The sequence below is a fragment of the Sceloporus occidentalis genome, unplaced genomic scaffold, assembly GCF_023333645.1.
Source record: "Sceloporus occidentalis isolate IW3139 unplaced genomic scaffold, rSceOcc1.0.p SCAF_1, whole genome shotgun sequence".
NCBI classification, from domain to species: domain Eukaryota; kingdom Metazoa; phylum Chordata; class Lepidosauria; order Squamata; family Phrynosomatidae; genus Sceloporus; species Sceloporus occidentalis.
In genome coordinates, this window is record NW_028316981.1 from 51,612,950 (window position 1) to 51,636,665 (window position 23,716).

The window sequence follows — 23,716 nt, forward strand, 5'->3', positions numbered from 1 at the left end:
CTGCCTGGCGCACTGTCGTAGCCTAGAGAGCAGGTCTTCAGGACATCTGCCACTCAGAGCTTTTGCCCGCCCACGTTGGTATATATGCCTTGCAAGAGGCCTTACTTTCCAGGTTACAGTGAGAAAAGAAAAAAAAGGCCATAAATCGTTCGTGTTTCACTGGGAGTCTAAATGCCTCATCTTTTAAATGTATACCGCGTCAGTATTCTTGTAATTCTTTATCACAGGATCGTTTTTGAGGCCCTAAACACCTTTACTTGTAATATGCAAATTTCTCCTGAAGCTGACCAATGAGAAAGAAGCAATCAGCCCTTCACTTGGGTTGGTTTTCAATGGCTTGGTGAAGGAAGAGATTTTGCTTTGGGGTTTGGGGTAGCAAAAGGCTGCAGAAATAGTTTGACCCCCCCTTAAACATCCATGGCTCAGTGCTATGGGATTCTGGGAATTGTAGTTTCTTGTGGCACCAGAGCTCTTTTGACAAAAGGAGGCTGAATGGTCCACAGAGGAGGTGTTGCCTGGGGGCAGAGCCTCTTGCCAGCAGTGAGGAGGCTGCAATGATGAGGAAAAGCAGGGGCTCCTCCTCCGGATGGTCCTGACCACTTCCCTTGGCTCCCTCCCTCCTCCTCCTCCTCCTCCTCCAGCCGAGGTGAGCTTCTCATTCACACTCCTTGGCTTTTCTCTCCCCCCCCCCCCCCGCACTTTGAGACCCCTTTAACTGCCAAAGCTCAATGCTCTGGAATTCTGGGGTCTGTGAGGCATTTGGCCTTCTCTGTCAGAGAGCTCTGGTGCCACAATAAACTACAATTCCCAGGATTCCATAGCACTGAGCCCTGGCAGTCCAAGCAGTGTGTTTTGGACACAGAGATCATCCAAATGAATCCAGTCCCTAGCTTTTATATCTCTCTCACACACTGCAGGAATAATAACCCACTTTGAGACTGCTTTAACACAATGCTAGGGAATCCTGGGAATGCTAGTGTTTGGGAGACATTGAGACTTCTCTGTCAGTGATGGCTCTGAGGCCACAATAGACTACAATTCCCAGGATTCCCCAGCACTGAGCAGTCTCAAACTGGACCATTTCCTCAGTGTGGATGCACCTGGGGAGGAATTCTGGGCACTGCAGTTCAACTACGTTTGGAGGGTTATGGGACTCCCTGTCAGAGATAGCTCTGGGGCCACAGTGTACTACAATTCCCAGCATTCCCCAGCACTAACCCAGGACAGTTAAGTCACTCTCGAAGTGGATTATTTCCTCAGTGTGGAACTCTGGGCATTTCAGTCCAGCTATGTTTTATTTCTGCAGTGTATTTTGGACCAGAGACAAGGTGACCAAACATCTTCCTCCTTTTCCAGGACATGTCCTCTTCTGTCAAATTTCAAAATGTCCTCCATTTGGATCATGGCTAAGAAGCATGGATTTATAATTACATGGGTGTTTTTAGCTTTTATTTTTGGTCATGTCCTACATTTTTTTGCTTGGGTGCCCTACATTTTGGGGTGAGGGCATTGGTCACCTTGGTCAGAGAGCTTTCCAGGGGTTTAACTGCCATTCTGCTGTGGTGCTGGAACAAACCACCCTTCCCAGAATTCCATAGCATTCAGCCGAGGCAGTTAAAGTGGTCTCAAACCAGATTATTTCTCCAGTGTAGATGCAGCCCAAGCCTTTTGCCTCTCTTATGCCTGAGATTTCAAAGCCCAGCCCTGGCACCACAACAAACTACAAATCCCAGAATTCCATAGGATGGAGTGATGAGAGTGAAAGCAGTGTGGCAGCAGCCTAAGTGTGCTTAATGCAGTTCTTAACATGGTGCACCTCTTGCCTACAGAGTCTCACAAGACTTTTTTGTTTAACTACTTGTACCCATTAACTCCATTTCATGTCTCCTTTATTTAGTGGGGAGGAATACAGACAAAACAAGTCAAAATGAAGGAAAACCAAAGTCCCTTGACCAAGTACACACTTCTGAGAAGTATACTTGGTGAGACACCTGAAACCGAGGGCAAATCCACTTTTTGTTTAACCATGTTCTATATGCATAGCCATGTTAACCCATGTTCAGTGTTAAACCCAAAGGATTTGGTTGTGGAATAAGCCTCTGAAATATGCAAGAGGCAATGTTAAAATAAAGCCAGGTTCAATGCCCAAATGTGCTGTTTGGAATGGGGAGAGGGGGGTGGCCAGAAAGGGAAGTACATTTCGGCAATCTGTCTACGAATAATGTCAAAATGTCCTCCATTTTGATCATGCCTAAGAAACATGGATTTATATGAACATTTCTAAAAAAGCCTCAATTTTTGCGTGTCCTCCATTTATAAAAATGTGTCCTACATTTGAAAATGTTGTCCTGCATTTGTCCTACATTTGTCCCGGTTTGGAGGTCCTGACTTATGGCAACCCTATATATATATATTATGAAGTTTGAAACATACTGGAGAAAAAAATGCCACAATTATTTGCAAAAATATTTTGCAAATTCGATGCCCAGATCTGAAGAAGAGGAATGTGGCAACCCTCTGCAATCTCCAGTTTGAAACTGAGCCCTAAACCACAGACTGCATGACCAAAATATTTGGTTTTACAAACAAACAAACACAATAACATCACCCAAAACTCCCTCTCCTTCCAACCACTGCATTTTGTACCATCTAACATAAAGATTTCTTCAACTCAAAAATTTGCAATCTTCTGGGCATTTTGGTTGGACTTAACACAGGCATTACTAAACTTTGGGATTTTTAGTCTCCCTGCCCTGGATTTTAGATTTTCCTTAACACTTTATAAGAAGCAGCTACCAGCAGGGGGAGCAAATAAAATCAGCATCCCCATAGCCACTTGGATTATATCAGTGCTAAGAGACAGGTAGTGGAATAGCACTTTGTTTATTAGGCATTAACAGACTGAACTCATATTCAAAGAAAATAATCAAGACTAATCCAATCACAGGGGAAAGTCCACACTATGTAATAAATCAGAGTCTGAAAGTGTAAAGAAAAAAAAGAGATCCCTGGTGGCAGATCAAGACCTTCATAGTTTAGTATCAAAGGTGTTAGAAGATCTGTCTGCATATTGATTTTACAGACTAATATGGCTATATCTTTGAGTTCTACCTTTATAGTTCCCCATTAGCCTATAATTCCTAAACCTTGAACTGGGTGGACAGAATGCTTGTCTTGTTAGGCCCCTTCAAGATACAAGCAGGGATGGAAAGTATGGGGCTCAACAGACCGCACCTTTCAGCGCTGGATTTGGGGCTGCAGCAACTACATGCCGCATCCCCAATCTGGCATTTCCACTGTGCAAAAAGGAGTTGCAAAAAGCAGCTCCTTTTTGAGCCACAGAAAGGGTGCCTTTGCCGCCACCTTATGGCACTGCTTTTGGTGCTGCATCATCTGGACGCAGCGCCAAAGGAGAACTGTGTGACGGCGGCATCAGGGCAGAGTCAGGGCATGCGTCGTGTGGATGCCACACCCCCACTCTGCCATGAGGCCAGCATTTATCTCCAGTCTGTTCAGGCCCTCAATGTCTTTTTAGATTGTAAGCCTGAGGGCAGGGAACCATCCAATTAAAAAGACTGTATGTACAGCGCTGTGTAAATTTATAAATAAAGGTTAATAATAATAATAATAATAATAATAATAATAATAATAATCCTGATGTTGTTGGAATGCAGCTCTCATCAGTCCAAGCCACTGTAGTTAATAATGGGAAATGCTGCGAGATGCTATCCAACAATACCTGGAGGAGCCCAAACAGAGATGTAGCAGAGCCAGGTCTTGTAGGGTTGATGCCCTGGGACTTTTTGATAAGCAGAAACTGGGGCATTGTCTGCCGCTTCCCTGTTTCTTTAGAGTTTAGTTATAACCTTCAGTAACTGGAGGGAAAACAGATGTTCACAGCAATAATAGATTGCTATGAATTATCCATGTTATGATCTAAAGTACTGGCACACTGCTATTTACAAAGGCGTTCACAGTAAAATGACTTTCATGAAGACTTTTTATGCCTTTTTCCAGAGCCTGTTTTCATGCTCAGTCTCTGTCTAGCTGGATAGTTTTCAGTAGCAATGGCATTGGGAGGATGGTGAAGGAGGGCTGGAGCGCAGGCTTTCATTGTCTGGTTATCGCAGTGGTGTGTGCAATAAACAATGCAATGAAATGTGAGCCAGGAAAGTGTGGGATGATAATGATGATGATTTATATCCCACTTTCTCCTCCAAAGTTGGAACTCAAAGCAGCTTACTATTTTTTTTAAAAAAAATAGACTGATACAATATCGAAACACATTACTCATTACAAGAATAAGATAAAGGTTAAAAATTCTTTTCTAACCAATCTTAGGGGCTAAACAGAATGGTGTATGCACACCGGCCGCCCCCACACCAACATCACGCCGCATGCCCAACTGTATGGTGGGGACATCATGGCACTCCATTGGCACAGCATTTAGACACACTGCACCAAAGGAGTGCCAAAAAGCAGCTGCCACCACAGCAAGAGCACCTTTCTGCCGATGGTAAAAGGAGCGGCATTTTGCCATTCCTTTTACCGCTGGCAAAGCACTGGATTGAGGCCATGGCGTGCAGTTGCTGCTGCAGGGTATTTGCAGCTGGCTATTTTAGTCCTTATACTTACAAGGTAGAGATCAGACTGTGGAAAAACAGAATAAAAATTGGTGATTACTCTGTATCCTGATTACTCTGCATATTGTAAGATTTGTTTGTTGTGAGCAACATATTTTATTTACTATCATATACTGTATCTAATTCACCCTGTTTACAGTTAATGGACAATGCTGAGTTTTTCACTTGTTTGTGATGCTAAGAAAATTCACATACATACTGCAGCCATTGAAGAAGACCATTGGTTGAAATGTGTCTGCCTGGAAATAGTGGTGGATGTGAACCATAGGACACCAAAGGATTTTATTACCCACCAAGTTTCTCATCACAGGTAATTGTGATATTTGAGACTGATTACTGCATTCCCAGAGACCACACAACCTGCGTTCTTCTGTTGTATATTCTTTGGACAGTACAACTTCAATATTATTTGGCTTATTTGACAGTTTTTAATAATAATAATAATAATAATAATAATAATCACACACACACACACTTTTAATATTATTTTCATAGACTGAGTTACATTTTATATTTTATAATACCTAACTTTTTTTTCTTTCCAGAGAGCTCTGGTGCTACAACAAACTACAATTCCCAGAATCCCATAGCATTGAGCCACAGCAATTAAAGCGACATCAAAGTAGATTATTTCTGCAGTGTGGATGCAGCCTGAGTGATCTTGCACTGGGTACAGCCCAATTTACTGCACACTGCTGCTGCGATAACAGAAAGGTTGGAGGAGAATCCTTTAGATTTGTTAGCCACTCTGCGAGAGCACTTTAAACTAGAAGGTGGGCTAAAAATAGTGGAATTAAATTGTACAGTAAATGGACTATCTATAGTCCTGCTTCTAGATTTGTTTTCTGTTATGGTTCCTACCCTGTAACGATGCATCTTTTCTTCTCTCGCACACACTTCTTTGATCTGGCTGGTGTGCTTCCTTATGTCCTCTGGATTGAACCACAGCCACATTTTGACCTTTGATCAGACTGTGCATTGGATGGGACCCAGACTCTCTCAGCCCTTTAGCCACAGGCCATGACATTCTTCCCTTAGAATAAGATCAAGCACAACACATGCCTTATTTTGTATTTGCTCCACACACTCAAGACGCTTCATTGCCCTGTAGTCATGACTTTAGGTTAAGAATTAGAGGAAACTTTGTCAATATTGAAGTACTTCCTCAATGGAATAAATTTTCAAAGGCGACTGTGGAAGCCTTGTCCTTTTTGGTAATAAAGAAGGTTCTGTGGCAACAGAACTTGGAAAAATGACTTTTGGGTGGTGGTGGAGTGAAGTGACAATACGGGCTGGAGGATACTAGTAGTCATAGTCCAAATATGGTAAGTACAATATGTGTATGTGTATTGTGTGCCTTCAAGTCACTTCTGACTTATGGGGACCCTAAACTGAACCTATCATGGGGTTTCCTTGGCAAGATTTGTTCAGAGGAGGTTTGCAATTGCCTTCCCCTGAGGCTGAGAGCATGTGACTTGTCCATGATCATCCAGAGGGTTTCATGGCCAAGTGGGAACTGAAACCTGGTCTCCAGAGTTGTACTCCAACACTCAAACCACTACACCACACTGGCTCTCTAAGTACCAGATACCAGTACCAGACATCATGCTGAACAAGAGACCCTTTCAATTCTATGATGCTATAATTTTCCTATCTGCAAAGGGCTTCTTTTTGGAGGGAGAGTGGGGAACCTGGACAGCACATTCATTTCTAAACCATTTAGAAAAAACAACAACAGTGGACTGGACTTAAAGAAACATGAACAGAAAGAAAAGAGCTGTAAATACTGTTTGGCAAAGGTTTGTACAAGCACTGGAGGAAGAAATCTTTATGGTGATGCTATCATGAACACAGTTAAGACTAGCTGCTTGCTTTAGTTTTTGTGGATTACAGTTTACTTCCTCGAGACGAAAACAACAATAATGTAAGTTATATATCACTATAATTCCACTTCAGCTCTCATGACTTCTTCCTATGGAATACTGGAGTTGACAGACAGATAAGGTACTAGAGGAGCTTTCTGGCTAATAATCCTAAATACCTTTTCATTTCCCAGGAGTCCATAGGATAGGACTATGGTAGTTAAAAGATGAATATAGTGTTGTAACTCTGTAGTGTAAAAGGGCCATATGTTTATCTTGAAAGGGTTTTACAGCACTTCCCATGTTTCTGCTTGTGCAAACAGAAGAAACTCTTTGGTTTTAATTTCATTTTTCTTGCACAGCAGTCTCATGCAAACAGTAAAAGAGGCCTCCAATGACCTTCCATATATAGAAGGCTTCTTTTGGATCCAGCCCAAGAACTATGCGAAACCTTCATGTCATTCAGAATTAGAAGTACAGTGGGCCCTTGGTATCCACTGGGGGTTGCATCCAGCCCCCACCCCCACCCTCCCACCCCCCGTGGATACCAAAATCCATGGATGCTCAAGTCCCGCTATATACAATGGCCTAGTAAAATGGTGTCCTTTATACAAAATGGCAAAATCAAGGCATTCTTTTAAGACTTTAAATATTTTTGGAAGATTTTTATGCCATGGATAGTTGAACTCTTGGATACAGAATCAGTGGATATGGAGGGCAAACTGTAAAATGTTCTTTGATGGAAGTCAGCTTCGTCTGATACACCAGCTGCGACCCTACCTGGAACAGGGGGACCTAGAAATTGTTGTACATGGGCTAGTGATCTCTTGTCTTGACTTCTGCAACATGCTCTACATGGGGCAAATCTTATGCCATGTTCAGAAGCTGCAACTCATTCAAAATATGGCAGCCAGATGGGTCGCAGGAAAATCTAAATTCGACCGTATTACACCTATCCTGAAATCGCTACACAGGCTGCCTGTTAGCTTCCAAGCACAGTACAAGGTGTTGGCTATAAAGCCCTACATGGCTTGGGTCCAGCATACTTAAGGGGCCTCCTCCCACATAATGAATGAATGAATGAATTCCTCCCGCACACTCAGGTCCTCTGGGAACAATATACTGCAGCCAAAGAAAACAAGGTTGGTGGCAACTTCCCAGAGGACCTTTTCAACTGCCGCTCCAAAAATTTGGGATGACCTGCCAGAGGAGATCCACATATGACATCCCTTGCTACCTTTAAAAAGGTGATAAAAACTGATATTTTCTGGTGGGCCTTCCCAGACTGACCTCCAAAAAGAATAGAATTGTCCACCTGCTCTACCTTTCCCTCCTCTTAATATGGCCACTCTGGCCTAATTTTAGTTTTAAAGTACTGCTGTTATGAATTCTATGATTTTATTGCCTTTTCATTTGGCGGGTGGTGCTGAATAAGGGAATGTTCTTGATATGTTTTGTTATTGTTATGTAACTGTTATTTGATTTGCTGTTACCTGCCTTGATCCTCCAACAGGGAGAGGCGGGATACAAATAAATATTTTATTATTATTAAAATTATTATAAATGGTCCTTGGGTGCAAAAATGGCAAGAGAATGTTTCAATTCCCTCAATAGACAATCAAATGGAAATGTGTGTGTGTGCGTGAGTTATCCCAGCAGATGAAATTGGGATGCATATCTCCTCCCACCCTTCCCCTGAGCTCCACTTTCCAAACTGCATTTTTGGAGCTTGGCAAACTGGGGAAGAGCAGAGTTGACTTCCTGCTCAATGGTGACGACATGGAGATTTATCTGTTCTGCCTGCTAGGGAAGCCAGCAACATCAATAAATGGTTCCTGCCTGAACTGCTGTGTCATTAGGAACAGCAGAGGAGAGTACATACAAGAGAAATGAAAGGGGGGGGGGTATTAGGGAAGGGAGGGAGGGATCAAAATTTGTGGTTGATGAACAGCCTCACATTGGAAGAAAATCAATGTGGTGGAGATTGCTTGGCCTCCCAATCAGGGAGGCCATCCATCACTCAGTTATTCCCTGAAATATGGGGTCATGGCAGCAGGGCACCTTAGGGACTAAAGGCCAGAAAATTCAGGCTACTAGGGTCTTAACCTGAATGCCAAAAGGGGCTCCTTGAATAATTCATTAAAAGGCTAAACAATCCATATTGCAGTGCTCTTTCCTCCTCTCACCTCCCAGGGGGGCTGCACATCATTGAGGCTGAGGAGGATTGGTTCTTGATGGATGGAGTTGCTGCCCAATAATCTATGCCACTCTTCTCTTTATGTATTTATTGCACTCTCCCCGAGGGAGCTGCTCAGTGAGGTGGCTGCTTGTTGGAGGGTGGCTGGCCAAGGCGATAAGAACATTGGATGATGAAAGAGTTGTTTCATCAAGGGTAAATCATACAGCTGGAAAAGCAGCACTAGACAACCCCTCAGTGGAGTGATGGCTGAGACTGGAAAATCCCAAAGGGACACCAAATGTTAACCTTAGTTGTGTGTTTTTTTTAAAATCAGTCTATTACCCTCTTTAGGGATATACACAACAGAAACTGAGTTATCAACTTAGGCTGGGAATGAAAGACAGTTACTGAAGTCTCCTACATGCATGCATTTTTAAAAGAATGAATCCTTGAAGTCAAATATTTTCACTTTTCCAAATGTCAATTCAGACTTGAGCTTGCGAAATTTTGGGGCTGCATAGCCCCCGATCACCCAGCTAACATGGCCAGAGTGGATTACAGGAGTTGTAGTCCAAAAAAGGAAACTGTCCTAAACTTTTGTGCAAACCACGCTAGCAGCTACACTGTGTTAAGCCCATTCATCTTTTGTGTACATAATAAGTACATCACTTTCGACAAAGTTTTACGTGCACAACCTTAACTTTTTTTTTTTTTTGCTCATTACCAGAAGAAGCTTTGTTATGAAATAAGAAAAATGAACCAGTAGTGTGTGTGTGGGGGGGGGGGGGGGAGGGGGGAACCCTATATGCAGGGGTGGGCTGACCAATGTTGTGTGGTCTGGCTGATTGTTGTTTTGTTTTTATTAGAATCTCTGTGGTCCTTTAATGTGTTTTGAATTTGGAAAGCAAAAGTGCACACACTTGCAGCCAATTCTAAATGCTTTTTGACTCTGTCTTGATCAGGTTCACTCAGTTTATAGGTGGTGGAAACATCCAGATCTTGCAATGGGTATTCAGCTGGTGACTGTGGCACAAAATCCTTTTCATTAGCCAAAATTACAATCCTATGCATGCTTTACTGGGATGCAAGCCTGACTGAATTCCACAGTTGGACTTTATTCTGTGATTTTATTCCTAAAACTGCTTTACTAGGCTGAAAATTGCATTACTAGGCCTCTTTAGACAAAGACAAACTTGCTAATAAGACAAGTAGACAGATCAATAGAGAGCATTTCCTTCTTTGGAATATTGTGTCCAGTTCTGGGCACCACAATTCAAAAAGGTAGTTGAGAAACTGGAGTGTGTCCAAAGGAGGGCGACTAAAATGGTGAAGAGTCTGGAAACCATGTCCTATGAGGAACGACTTAGGGAGCTGAGAATGTTTAGTCTGGAAATGAGAAGGTTAAGAGGTGATATGATAGCCCTGTTTAAATATTTGAAGGGATGTCATTGAGGAGGAAACAAACTTGTTTTCTGCTGCTCCAGAGAACAGGACCTGGAACAATGGATGTAAGCTACAGCAAAAGAGATTCTACCTCAACATTTGGAGCAACTTCCTGACAGTAAGGGCTGTTCGACAGTGGAACACACTCCCTTGGAGTGTAGTGGAGTCTCCTTCCTTAGAGGTCTTTAAACAAAGGCTGTATGGCCATCTGTCAGGGATGCTTTATGATTTCCTGCATGGCAGGAGGTTGGACTGGATGGCCCTTGGGGTCTCTTCCAACTCTATGATTCTATTCTATGACTTTGCTTTCAAAGCAAGGCAGTTCACAGTTTAAAAGGTGCTGTGGTTTACCATTCTGAAACACCATTTGGAGAGGGGAGAGGAACATAACAAAGTTGGCTTCCATGGTTAGCATCGGCCAATAAGGGGAGGGAAGGAACCCAATAGCAATTGGTGCTAACCAAATCTCATTCCTGCCTCTGGAACAGTGGCTAATGCAAAAGCACTAAGAAGGGATGAGCCATCAGAGCTTTCACTGCAGAGGACAAAATGAGGGCATCCCCCCCCATAATAATTCCATCTCTCTGAGTGTATGTGCCTTCTAGTAGCATGTCACTTTATGGTGACCCCATGAATTTCACATTGTATTCTTAGGCAATGAATACTCAGAGGTGGCTGTTCCAGTTCTTTTCTCTGCAATACAGCTCTTCATTGGCAGTCTCTCAATGAAGACTGACTCTGTTTAGCTTCCAAGATCAGACAGGAGCTGGTGTCTTTAGGGTAGTCTACCCTTCAACAAAAGTTTCCTTCAGTCCCCACATTTCTAACATTGCAGAGAATAAGACATTGGAGTATATCACATGGGGCTTTTTGCAGGTCAGATCCGTGGTGACTCCTGGTTCAGCTATGCGAATTCATGTCGTAACGTGAATGTTTTATCACACCTGGTTGCCCTTCCGAATTGAGGGGGAATCGAATCCAAGGTAAGTCATGTGATGCGGATTCATGCAAAGCGAAGTGAGTGCAAATTGTATTACCACAAGGGTGCATACCATGAAGATTCAATTATTCGAATTGGGACCCTTGCACATGCTCAGTGGGGGTCTGAACGCTGTCCTCCTTCCCTGCCCCCTCCTTAGCTGGACTTCATTGGACTGAAGGAGCAGTCAGAGGATGATGGGATAGGTCTCAGGGGGTCACTGGGGCCAGGATTCGGATGCAGGAGAAGGCAGGGGATGATGGGATAGGTCGCAGGGGGTCACTGGAGCCAGGATTCGGATGCAGGAGCAGGCAGGGGATGATGGGATGGGTGGCAGGGGGTCACTAGGGCCAGGATTTGGATGCAGGGGCAGGCAGGGGATGATGGGATAGGTCGCAGGGCATCACTGGAGCCAGGATTCGGATGGAGGAGAAGGCAGGGGATGATGGGATAGGTTGCAGGGGGTCACTGGAGCCAGGAGTTGGATGCAGGAGCAGGCAGGGGATGAAGGGATAGGTCACAAGGGGTCACTGGGGCCAGGATTCGAATGCAGGGGCAGGCAGGGGATGATGGGATAGGTCACAGGGGATCACTGGAGTCAGGATTTGGATGCAGGAGCAGGCAGGGGATGATGGGATAGGTTGCAGGGTGGCAGAGGGTGCGAGATGGCATGAAGGAGGAGGAGGGGGATGAAGGAGCAGGATGCAGGGGGCCAAGGGGGGGGGCGACATCGGAGTGATCTTCCACACCAGACCAATTCGAAGTGAAGTCGAAGTGAGCTTGAAAGTGAATTCTGTGAATTCACTTTTCTCCGATTTTACCAAAATGAGAGGTCACTTTGGAATCACTATGGAAGCACCACGGAAGGAGTGCCCATAGAAAGGAATCTCATCTGATAACACATTCATGTTATGACGTGAATTTGCATTGTGGACCTGCAGTCACCCTGGATCTGAGCTCCAAAAATCCCCATGATAAATGCCATTGAAAATCATTTACACCTATCTCTTTTACATTTGCTGTACATATTCACATTCTTTTGGTTACTGCTTGCCTTTACTTTTGATGTCTGAACCCCTTGTCTAAATGCTCAAATGCCATTTTAAATTACTGCAATACTAGAAAAGTTTAGATTGAAAGAAGGATAAATAAATAATTAAATAAATACTTTAAAAATGTTCCAAGCTCTGAAGTGTGGTTGCTAGAAGTAAATATTCATGATCTTACAGCTCTCATCCCCAAAAGGCAATCTCATGTGGCAAGGACTGGACAAATGCTTTTCAGAAGTAATGCCAAGGTCAGGCCAGCTCTGCTCCTCAAAAATTGCTAATGCCAAGCCAGTTTGGTATGTCAGCATTCTGCTGTCACATCCAAGGCACAGAATAAATATGTTTTATGTTCTTCTTCAGAGTAATAGAAAAACAATCAACTCTTTGACAAAGGTGCAGGGAGCTCTTGGATCAGCACTATTTATGTTTTTGCAGGGTAGAGGTTAGATTTCTATCTGGAAGATCTTCAGAGGAGTCCAGACAAAAATGATCACAGAAATCCACATACAAGGAAAGCTTAACTGAAGAAGGGCAAAGACAAAAGTGTGAGCACAATAGCTGTTAAAAATGAAAGAAGCAATGCAACAGTGTAAGTTCTGATCAGGCAACCCTCTGTCACTTTTTTATATCACGTCTTCTGTGCAGCCTTGTTTTTATAGGGCAACTGGCCCATGCAACCCTGTCTTTAATAATGACTTATATAGTTTACACTGCTGATGAAATGACAGGGGAATGAGTGCAAACAGACTGAATGGGATGAGGTAACTTGTGTTTCCCACCCCCTTCATTTATCATGGCCATGCATAATTGATGAATAGGGCTAGCAGTTTAAAAGATAAGAGCAATGTAGAGATTAGCAGCTATCATTCTTTTATTATTTACTACCACTGATATTGCCAGATATTTTTATTATTCCATTTTAATAATTGTACTAGCAGGAAAAGGGGAAGAAGGAGAAGAAGGGAGGGAAAGCAGCAGTTTGCTGTGTGGCAAGAAACAAGATTAAAGGGTGCAATCGCTTTACCAGTGGCAAAACCAATGTCAAAAAATAACAGATGACACTGGCAATGAAGATGTTTTGTACGTTGGGACATTCAGGCTTGCTGGCCTTGAATCCTCACTGAAAGGCATAAATTGAGGGATAGTGTGGTACAGAAGGAAAGAAAGCTGGTTACAGATCTGTGGTGAACTACTGAGCTGAAGGAGCATTTGTATCTCTTTGAAACTTCAAATATGGCCCATCATATATAGATGTTCACATGCTGATTTTCACATGTTGAGAATTCCTTCCCTATTTCCATAATTAGAATACTGGAGTCTCCTAGCAAATCACTTTCCACATCAATAGTTCAAGGTCTCCTCAAGTAGATCACATCAGCGTTCAAGGTCTCAAGTAGATCACATTCATGCACTATTAGAAAGCTGCAAAGTATTTGCCAGAATTCTTATTATATTTTACAAGAGTCACAATCACCAATTCAGTTTTCTTGCTCAGGAGCCATGAGGTCTTAGTATGAAAATGAAGCCACAACCCAGGCCCTTATTACTTGCACCTCTATCCTAAAGGAGACAATAGAAAAGTTACTTTCTCATATCCTCCAACTGTCCAAATTTGGCAGTGGCAGTTACAATTAATCCTCTGTTATCCCTTTTTTCAGTTGCTTTAAAAATGTTGCATTTTCTTTCTCTCCCTCCCACTTCCCCCCTTTGTCCTCACTTCAATTGCTGCAAAATGCAAAAGCAGTATGTACTCAATTTACACAGCAGTGGAGAGAAGAGAGGAATGGGAAGAATCTTGCCCTTCCCAGTAAGTTCAGGCAAAAGTAAACTGCTGGAGCATCTCCTACCCATGTGTTGTTCCTGATTAATAACTTTTTTCATTTTGACACACTCTGATGTTGCTTAGCCACATGTGTCCTAATTTTCATATGTAAAACGTTTGGGGATATGCTTTTTTAGACAACAGCTCCCTGAATCCCTCAGCTAGTATGGTCACTGGCCACCTTGGCTGGTAGATTGTAAGGGGTAGTCCAAAAGCTAACCAAGTTCTGTATCTGACCACAAACATGCCCACTAGCTCCCAACATCAAAAGAAACCTCTTGAAGCAAATGCAAAGCAAGTCTATTTCTCTTTAGCCTCCCCTTATTCAGACTTCTCCCATAATAGCAATAGCAAGTACATTTCTATACCGCTTATCAGTGCACTTAAGCACTCCCTAAGCGGTTTACAAAGTGTAAGCTAATTGCCCCCAACAATCTGGATACTCATTTTAGAGATCTATGGAAGGATGCAAGCCAGGGTTGATCTTGAGCCCTTGGCTGGTATTGTACTTTCAGCCTTATGGTTTGTGAGTGAGTGGCTGCAGTACAGGCATTTAACCAGTGTGCCACCAGGGCTCCTATAAAGTTGCACATTGCATGCTCTGGTCTTTGGTACATGTCAATGGATAGATAAGGTGTAAAGAAGGGTGGACATCATGCCATTGGAAGTATGTTTGTCAGTGTTTAAAGCATGTGTACAGCACCAGAGCTTGATAAATTACTGTTATGGATGACAATGCCCAGAATCCTCCATGCAGAATGGCTAGCACAATAGGAGTCCATCCAGCTACAAGCTATAGTGTTGCACTGAATATGCTCCATTATTCTAGGTACTAGTTTATTCCTCTCAGGAATCACCACAGGCTGCCCCAGCTCTGAAAAAAAAAAACCCTTCCAGAAACAAAGTTTGACTTTTTCCAGCCAAAATTATTTTTCATTGGGGCATTTTTTTCTGGGCAGGCAGAGCATTGGGGGGGAAAGCCTTGGGGCTGCATGTAGACCATGGACTGCACTCTGTTCACCCTAGATATAATGGGAGAGGGACTCCAAGTCAGTGGAAGAGCACCTCCTTTGCAAGCTCTAGCCCCCAGGTCCAGTCCCTAAGGCTGGAAGAGTCTGCACTTGAGGGACAAATGGCCTGAGATGGAGGAAGGAGTCCTCCTATGGAGCATACCAGAAGAGGGACCATTGCTTTGGGATGCAGCATTGGCTTTACATGAGGTAAGTCTCAGCTAGCTCCAGCTAGGACTGAGCAAGAGTCCTATTGTTCTTAAGCACTAGAGAGCTGCTGAAAGTCAATCTAGACCAAACTAGACAACCCCATCCAATACTGATTTTGCCTCTAGGGGTGCTGGACCACCACTTTTCTGGCAAAGAAAAAAGAAGAAGGCTGAACTGCCTGTATTTGAAGCCTCCAGAAGTGACATCATAAACATAAAATAAAATTTAAAAAATCAAAGTGCTGGTTCTGACTTATAAAAAACTATACGGTTCAGGTCAGATCTGAAGGGCCGTACTCTCCTATGCTGTCCTGCTTCTGAGAAGATTCATCTCTCTATCCTCACAGATTTATCTGATGGGAACAGAGGAGAGGGCCTTCTCAGTGGCTGCTCCCAGGCTCTGGACCTCCCTTCCCAGAGAAGTTAGTCTGGCACCTCCTTACTTACCAACAAGCAGGTGAAGACCTTTTGTATTTCTGCAGGCGTTTGAAGACAGATTGTTTTGGGAGGGGGAGGAAGAATGCCCCTAACATATGTGTTGGATTGTCAATTTGTTGTTTTATTTTTAACAGTTATATTTTTAACTTTTTAAAAAAATTATTTTTGGATAGCTAAACTACAATTTCACTTTTGTATGCTGCAGTTGTTTAAGATGTGTTTGTTTTAAATCTTGTAAGCCACCTTCTGTCCTGAACTGGGGAAATAATAATAATAATAATACCCATTAACATTTTAAAAAATACCAGTTTTTGAAAACTGGAAGTGGACTTATTCACTCATTCAGTGTATACCTTGCTTTTCTTCTGCCAAGGGACTTAAAGCATCTTACAAACATTTAAAACAAAGTCCAGCTAAAAATCTTATTTTACAAACCTTAAAAATAATTCAGCAAGCAAGCACACACACACATATATATACATATATATTTCATATCTCTATATTGTGTGTGTGTGTGTGTGTGTGTATATATATATATATATATACACACACACACACACACACACACACACACACATATTTTATACAGGTGCTTTCAAGTTGCCTGCCGACTTATGGAGACCCCATGAATTTCATGAGGCAAGGAATACTCAGAGGTGGTTTGCTATTGTCATCCTCTGAAATATAGATACAAAGATAAAATAAAAAACCACATCATGTTCAAAGCATCCTTCTGCCACATAATGTAAGCAGCAAAGGCCTGCATAAATAAAAAGTTGTTTGCCTGGCAGTGGAAAGCAAACATGAAGGAGAGAAACCAAACTCATGTGGAAGGGAGTTCCACAGCCTGGGGTCAGCCACTGAGAAAGCTCTCTCCCATCTCCTCACCAGACATGTCTGTGATAGTGGTGGGACTGAAAGAAAGCCTTCCCCAAAGATCTTAAAAACTGAGCCAGCTTCTACAGAGAGATACAATCCATTAGACAGTCTGGATTTATAGGGCTTTAATGAGCACAACCTGCATTTTGTATTCTGTCTGGCTATGGACTAGTAGCCCATAAACCTGCTTCCATAGGAAGGGTTACACATTCCTGTAACCAGCCCCAGTTTGACCGCATCATCTTGGAGCTACTGCAGTTTCTGAACAGTTTCCAAAGGCAGACCCAGGTGGAGTGTGTTACAGTAATCCAAACAAGATGGTGTGTGCCACTGCAGCCAGACTTCCTAGTTTTGGGGGGAAAGGAATGGAACAAATAAAGTGGAGGTGGAGGTAGTAGCAGCAGTTGTTGTTGGTGGTGGTGGTGTGTGCCTTCAGGTTGCTTCCAACTTATGGCGACCCTAAGGCAAACCTATCATGGGGTTTTCTGGGGCTGAGAGTGTGTGACTTGCGCAGGGCCACCCAGTGGATTTCCATGGCCAAGTGGAGAATTGGATCCTGATCTCCACAGTTGTAGTAGGTTTTCTTTTCTTTTCTTGTTTTGCTTCTTTGGCAGTCCATGTGGGCACCCTGCACCCACCTCAGCTGCCCACTCCTAATGCACACAATGCAAGGCAAAGATGGGCCAGTGCTGTGACTGGTTACCAGTCAGTTTTGTGCTTTCAGAAAGCAGCACACTAGAGGGCTCTGCATGCACAGGAGGGGAGGATGGCTCAGGATGTGTATATAGCCAATGTACACCTCTCCAGCCCTCATTGCGGAGAACATCTCAATTTTTAACAAGCAGTTTGGGGTCTGCTTTTAAAAAGTTGTTGGGAGGGGGAAGTGACATTTAAAAGCAGAGGCACATTTTGTATTTCCATGACCCACTTGGATGAAGCTGAAACAGTCTAAGTGCCACTATTATTCCTCTTATTAGTCTTTTAGTCTGAATAGTGAATACTGTGTCAGGTGCAGCCAGAGCTTGGGGAAGTTATTTCTTGGGATGACAACTCCCAGAATCCTCCTGGCATCTTGCCTGGGGGATTCTGGGAGTTGTCATCCAAAAAGGCTCTGGTGCTGCACGCAAACTTGGAGCACTGACACACACAAAACACAGCTGAAACTCTAGATGCAGTACTCAGAAAGAAAGAAAGAAAGAAAGAAAGAAAGAAAGAAAGACACATCTTTCCCAGCATGGCTTTTTCGTCTCCTCAGTAATAATGTCCAAAGCACTTTTGGGCACAAAATCAGAACTTCTTCTTCAGCCTTTTGGATTGGAAAAGCATCCCCTGAAACTCATCTCTGCTCTGTTCAAATCCCAGGGCAGTCCTGCAAGACTCCTCCGCTGAACCTTGGCAGTCTTCTTGGCAGTGTCAACTTTCTGAGTTTAAAATGGGAACAAATAGGGGTGGCTAAGGACTTTATCAGACTGAAGGATGCTGTTAGATGGCAGAGAGACAGAGAGGGAGAGAGAAGGAAAGGGGTCCAGCCTTTAGATTCAGATATATGTATATATACAATATGTCCCAAAAGGAACAAGTGCCTTATCAGTTTGGTCATATCCATGTCTGCTTACCTGCTCCTGAAAGGATATACTCCAGGAAGACCATCAGGGCGATGCTTTTGCCCCGCAGGGCTCCACCTCGGAAAGGCATCTTCTTCACCGAAACGAGGATGAGGATGAGGATGATGATAATAATAATAATAATAGCAGTGGTAGGAGCGTAGTAGTATTTCTGTTCTTTTTACAAGCCTGGTGCCCAGGTGACCATTTTGGAGGGAAGCCTTTGCCTCCCGGGTCTCTTCTTCTCCTTCGTCTCCTACTGGAACCCAGCCCCCTGTGTGTGTGTGTGTGTGTGTGTGTGTGTGTTGTTGCCCTTATGGTTGCTCCAGGTCCTGGGGACGCCTTTCCTCTCTGTCTGTCTGTCTCCGGGCGCCCCTCGCCCTCAGCCTCCCCAGCAACCAACCCTAGCCCTCAGTCCCTCCTCGGTCGGCTGCTGCTTGGAAAGGCTGGAGGGTGGGGAAGGTGGAGGGCTGGCTCTGGACCCTTCTTCCCTGCCGAGAGGAGGCTGGCAGCGGAGCCCCTCCGAGGAGAGAGAGAGAGAGACCCAGGCGATGCCAACCACGGGGCCATGCCCCAGACCCCCCCCCCCGACCCTCCTCCTCCTCCTCCTCCTCCTCCTGCCCCCGCCCAGCGCTTTCGATTTCGCTTCGGCCCAGTTGTCCCCCCCTCCGCTACACACACTCTCTCTCTTTCTCTCTCTCTCTCTCACACACACACACAGACTTACATACAGACACACACACACAGAGAGACTGTCTCTCTCACCCAGAGATACGCACAGGGAGGCTCACACACAAAACACACACCACACGGAGACTGTCTCACACACAGACTCACGCAAAACACACAGAGAGAGACTCCTCCGCTGAACCCTGGCAGTCTAAGGTCTCCTCCACACCCCAGAACTAAGGCAGTCTGAGACCGCTTCAACTGCACACACACACACACACACACACCCCACAGAGAGAGACTGCCTCTCCCACACACAGATATACACACAGGGAGACTCACACACAGACACACAGAGACTTTTTCACACAGAGATATACACACAAAACACACACACACAGAGACTGCCTCTCCCACACACAGATATACACACAGGGAGACTCACACACAGACACACAGAGACTTTTTCACACAGAGATATACACACAAAACACACACACACAGAGACTGCCTCTCCCACACACAGATATACACACAGGGAGACTCACACACAGACACACAGAGACTTTTTCACACAGAGATATACACACAAAACACACACACACAGAGACTGCCTCTCCCACACACAGATATACACACAGGGAGACTCACACACAGACACACAGAGACTTTTTCACACAGAGATATACACACAAAACACACACACACAGAGACTGCCTCTCCCACACACAGATATACACACAGGGAGACTCACACACAGACACACAGAGACTTTTTCACACAGAGATATACACACAAAACACACACACACAGAGACTGCCTCTCCCACACACAGATATACACACAGGGAGACTCACACACAGACACACAGAGACTTTTTCACACAGAGATATACACACAAAACACACACACACAGAGACTGCCTCTCCCACACACAGATATACACACAGGGAGACTCACACACAGACACACAGAGACTTTTTCACACAGAGATATACACACAAAACACACACACACAGAGACTGCCTCTCCCACACACAGATATACACACAGGGAGACTCACACACAGACACACAGAGACTTTTTCACACAGAGATATACACACAAAACACACACACACAGAGACTGCCTCTCCCACACACAGATATACACACAGGGAGACTCACACACAGACACACAGAGACTTTTTCACACAGAGATATACACACAAAACACACACACACAGAGACTGCCTCTCCCACACACAGATATACACACAGGGAGACTCACACACAGACACACAGAGACTTTTTCACACAGAGATATACACACAAAACACACACACACAGAGACTGCCTCTCCCACACACAGATATACACACAGGGAGACTCACACACAGACACACAGAGACTTTTTCACACAGAGATATACACACAAAACACACACACACAGAGACTGCCTCTCCCACACACAGATATACACACAGGGAGACTCACACACAGACACACAGAGACTTTTTCACACAGAGATATACACACAAAACACACACACACAGAGACTGTCTCTGTCACACACAGATATACACACAGGGAGACTCTCTCTCTCTCACACACACACACACACAGAGGCAGATACAGAGCTCCCCCCTCTCTCTCTGCCCCATTGGCGGGAGTGCGATGGGGCCCAGGTGCGGGGTCTTTCCTGGAGGGCCCTTCCCCGCCTTCGCCCCTGGGCCCCCTTCTTTCTCTGGGGTTAAACCCCGGCCCCTCGATCTTCTTCCCAGGGAGACAAGGAGTGGGGCTGGGGAACCCCACACACAACATACACAACACACACCACGCACCACGCAGCCTCCCCTTTGGGCTGTCACTTTCTAAGGCCCAGGGCTGGCATTCAGACCCACACAAACACACCCCACACACAGACACAGGGACCTCTTGGCTGCCCCTTCCCCAAATTACAACAACAAGAACAACAAGCCCTCATCATCCACAGGGACTCAGGGGACTCTAGACAGGGCTCTTCTTTTGGCTTGGGATGTGTTGTTGTTGTTGTTGTTGTTGTTGTTGTGCCTTCAAAGTCATGTGTGTGAGCTATGGCGACCCAAAGATGTCACAAGACTTTCTTGGCCAGATTTGTCTCGAGGGCTCTTGCATTCCTTCCCTTTTCCCTGAGGCTGAGAGAGTGTGGCTTGAGCCCAAGGCCACCCCAGTGGGTTTCCATGGCCAAGAACACAACCCTGGTCCCCAAGCCACGACACACCACCCTGACACACACACACTCTCTCGGGTGGGTATGTGTGTGTGTATACACACGCACACAGGACAAGGCAATACACACACAAACAAACAAACAAACAAACAGAGGAAGGCTAATATATATATATCCTACACACAATATATATATCCTACACACAAACACACACATAGGGCAAGGCTATAATATATATCTATATGTATATATGGCCTTCCTCTCTCTCTCTCTCTCTCTGTGTACACACACACACACACTCACTCAGAGTGATCACATGTCCTAACCACAAAGGAGGACAAGGCCCCACAACAAACCCCGACTCCCAGAATTCCATAGCAGCTTTGAGCTAGAAAATGAGTTAAAGCGGTACCAAACCGGGTTATTTCTCCAGTGTGGATGCAGGCTTCCTAATTTTGTCATCCTTTAGCTGCTATCTATTCCACCTAAACCTTTTTTTGCCCTGAGTGGCTGCAAATAGGGTGACTTCAACTTGTGATCACATATATATATGTGTGTGTGTATTATGTATGTATGTATGAGAAAGGACAGGTTTGCTGCTCCTCTGCTTTAAACGAAAGGCCTCCGGAGCCTTGACTCGCCTCTGCTTTCCGCGCCGCCTTCGGGGAATTAGTGTCGCCACAGCGCCCCCTCTCGGCGGAAGAGGGCCACGACAACAACAAGGACAAGGAGAAGGGCTGGCCTTGTCTCACACTGCACTTTGTGGAGTGGAGTGCACATCCTCAACCAATATTTCTTTTGTGGGGGTACCCTCTGCTCCAGCCATGTTAGTAGTACCAAAGGCTAGTGTTTTATGGTCTCCTCCTGCTGAAATGTTTCTTTGTCAAGAAACAAATATAACATAAAACACTTTCTAGTCTCTCCTTGCGATGGCATCGCCACCATCATGACCCACGATAATGCCTCCCCCCTGGGTCCATAAGTATTGGGTGGATGTTCTAATCCCTTTTTGCATTGTCTCTGGCTAAGTCTGCATGAGGACACTTGATCAGACCTACTCAGAGCCAAAATGTCCATCACCCATCTTCCTTCATCAACGTATCTTCCCCGGACACCCCATTCTGTAGCCCTCTGATAACAAGCTTATCATCCCCACTCTCCATCGAAGCACTTTTGACTTAATTCCTTGAAATATCCCTAGGATATTTCATTATGCTTTTCATCTTCCTCCCTTTGTGGGCTATGTGTCTGTGAGACATAAGATAAGGCCCTATTGTGACACCAAGGAATGCTTCCTTTGTCATATAAGGCTATTGTACCAGGATCTAGACTAAATTCTCTGCTTTTTGCCTGCAAGGTGTAGGGCACAACTTTTGGGAGCCTAAATAATACACATACACAAAATCAATCCCTCTTTGAAATTGAAATGAACATTTCAGTTTCAGAGAACACTTAACATTCTTTTATTATACTGTGTCACTTCTTGGTCAATCTCACTCAGTATTATTTAGTCATACCAGGGGTGAACAAAGTTTTGCCCACAAGCCACATGCTGAACCCAAGTCCCTTTTTGCAACCTGATGTTCATCTGATTTTTTTTGTTGTTTTTATTAAATTGACATCATAGTTTGCCGCTAAAATTGGCACTCAGTGCACTATTGACAGTGTGAAAAAGATTTGTTAGTGACAAAGTAGGTGGGATGTTATATTGAAGATTTTCACACCGCTGCTTACCATGGGTTAAGTGCTGGTAAAGCACCAGTAAAACATCCCTGAAGCGAGAGTTTGTGAAAGCCAGTTGTGCTCCTGAAATGTCAGTGAAGCATCCCCTTGCCTCTACTGTCCTTGAATTGTTCTCAGAGCAGCCATTTCCTATTAATGGGAACTTTGCATTAATGGGAAATGGTTGCTCTGCGAATGTTTCAAGGACGGTAGAGGTGAGGGGACACTTCACCGATGTTTCAGAAGTGCAACCGGCTTTCACACCCTCATGTTTCAGAGACGTTTTACCGGCACTTACCATGGTAAGCACCAGTGTGAAAATCTTCATTATGGTAATGTATATTCCTTTACAGTAATAGCGAGAGCCAGTGTGGTGTAGTGGATTGAGTGTTGGACTGCAGCTCTGGAGACTAAGGTTTGATTCCCTACTCAGCTATGAAACCCATTGGGTAGGGTTGCCATCCCCGAGGACCTCCAAACCGGGGGAAATGTAGGACAAGGTGTTAAAATGTAGGACCTTTTTTTTAAATTTCCTGGCCAGGAAATTAAAAAAAAAAGGTCCTACTTTTTAAAACCTTGTCCAAGGCCTCCCTGGGGCCTGGGAGACAGCGTCTCCCAAGCCCCAGCGAGGCCTTGGAGGACTCTGCGATCGTGGAGCCGCTTCCAGGGCCTCCCTGGGGGGGGGGGAATCCCGGGGGCGTGGCCAAACCAAGGCAGGACCGTGTGGACCCGCCCCAAACTGGGAAAGTCCCGCCCCCAGGCGGGATATGGCAAGCCTACCATTGGGTGACCTTGGGCAAGTCCCGTGCTCTCAGCCTCAGGGAAAGGCAATGGGAAACTCATTCTGAACAAATCTTGCCAAGAAAACCCCATCATTGGGTCACCTTAGGGTTGACATAAATCATGAACAACTTGAAGGCACACAACAATAACAACAGTGGAGAGAGGTATCTATCTCCGACATCTGCACCAACATTCTGCCCCTCTCTGCTGCTGAGGCACACCTCCTGTCTATTTA

The 23,716-nt window shown here is 44.6% G+C and overlaps 1 protein-coding gene across 2 annotated transcripts in view; it reads right to left on the reverse strand.

The window, feature by feature from the left end:
• The window catches only part of LOC149321400 (netrin-4-like), a 104,704-nt gene extending 86,027 nt beyond the window's left edge, over positions 1–18,677 (reverse strand). For both annotated transcript variants that reach the window (XM_089521064.1, XM_089521054.1), the window contains exon 1: positions 18,130–18,677. In XM_089521064.1, coding sequence (XP_089377190.1) covers positions 18,130–18,208 — 79 coding nt within the window. In that variant the 5' untranslated portion in view covers positions 18,209–18,677. The remainder of the gene's footprint in view (positions 1–18,129) is intronic.
• Between the last annotated feature and the right edge of the window lie 5,039 nt (positions 18,678–23,716).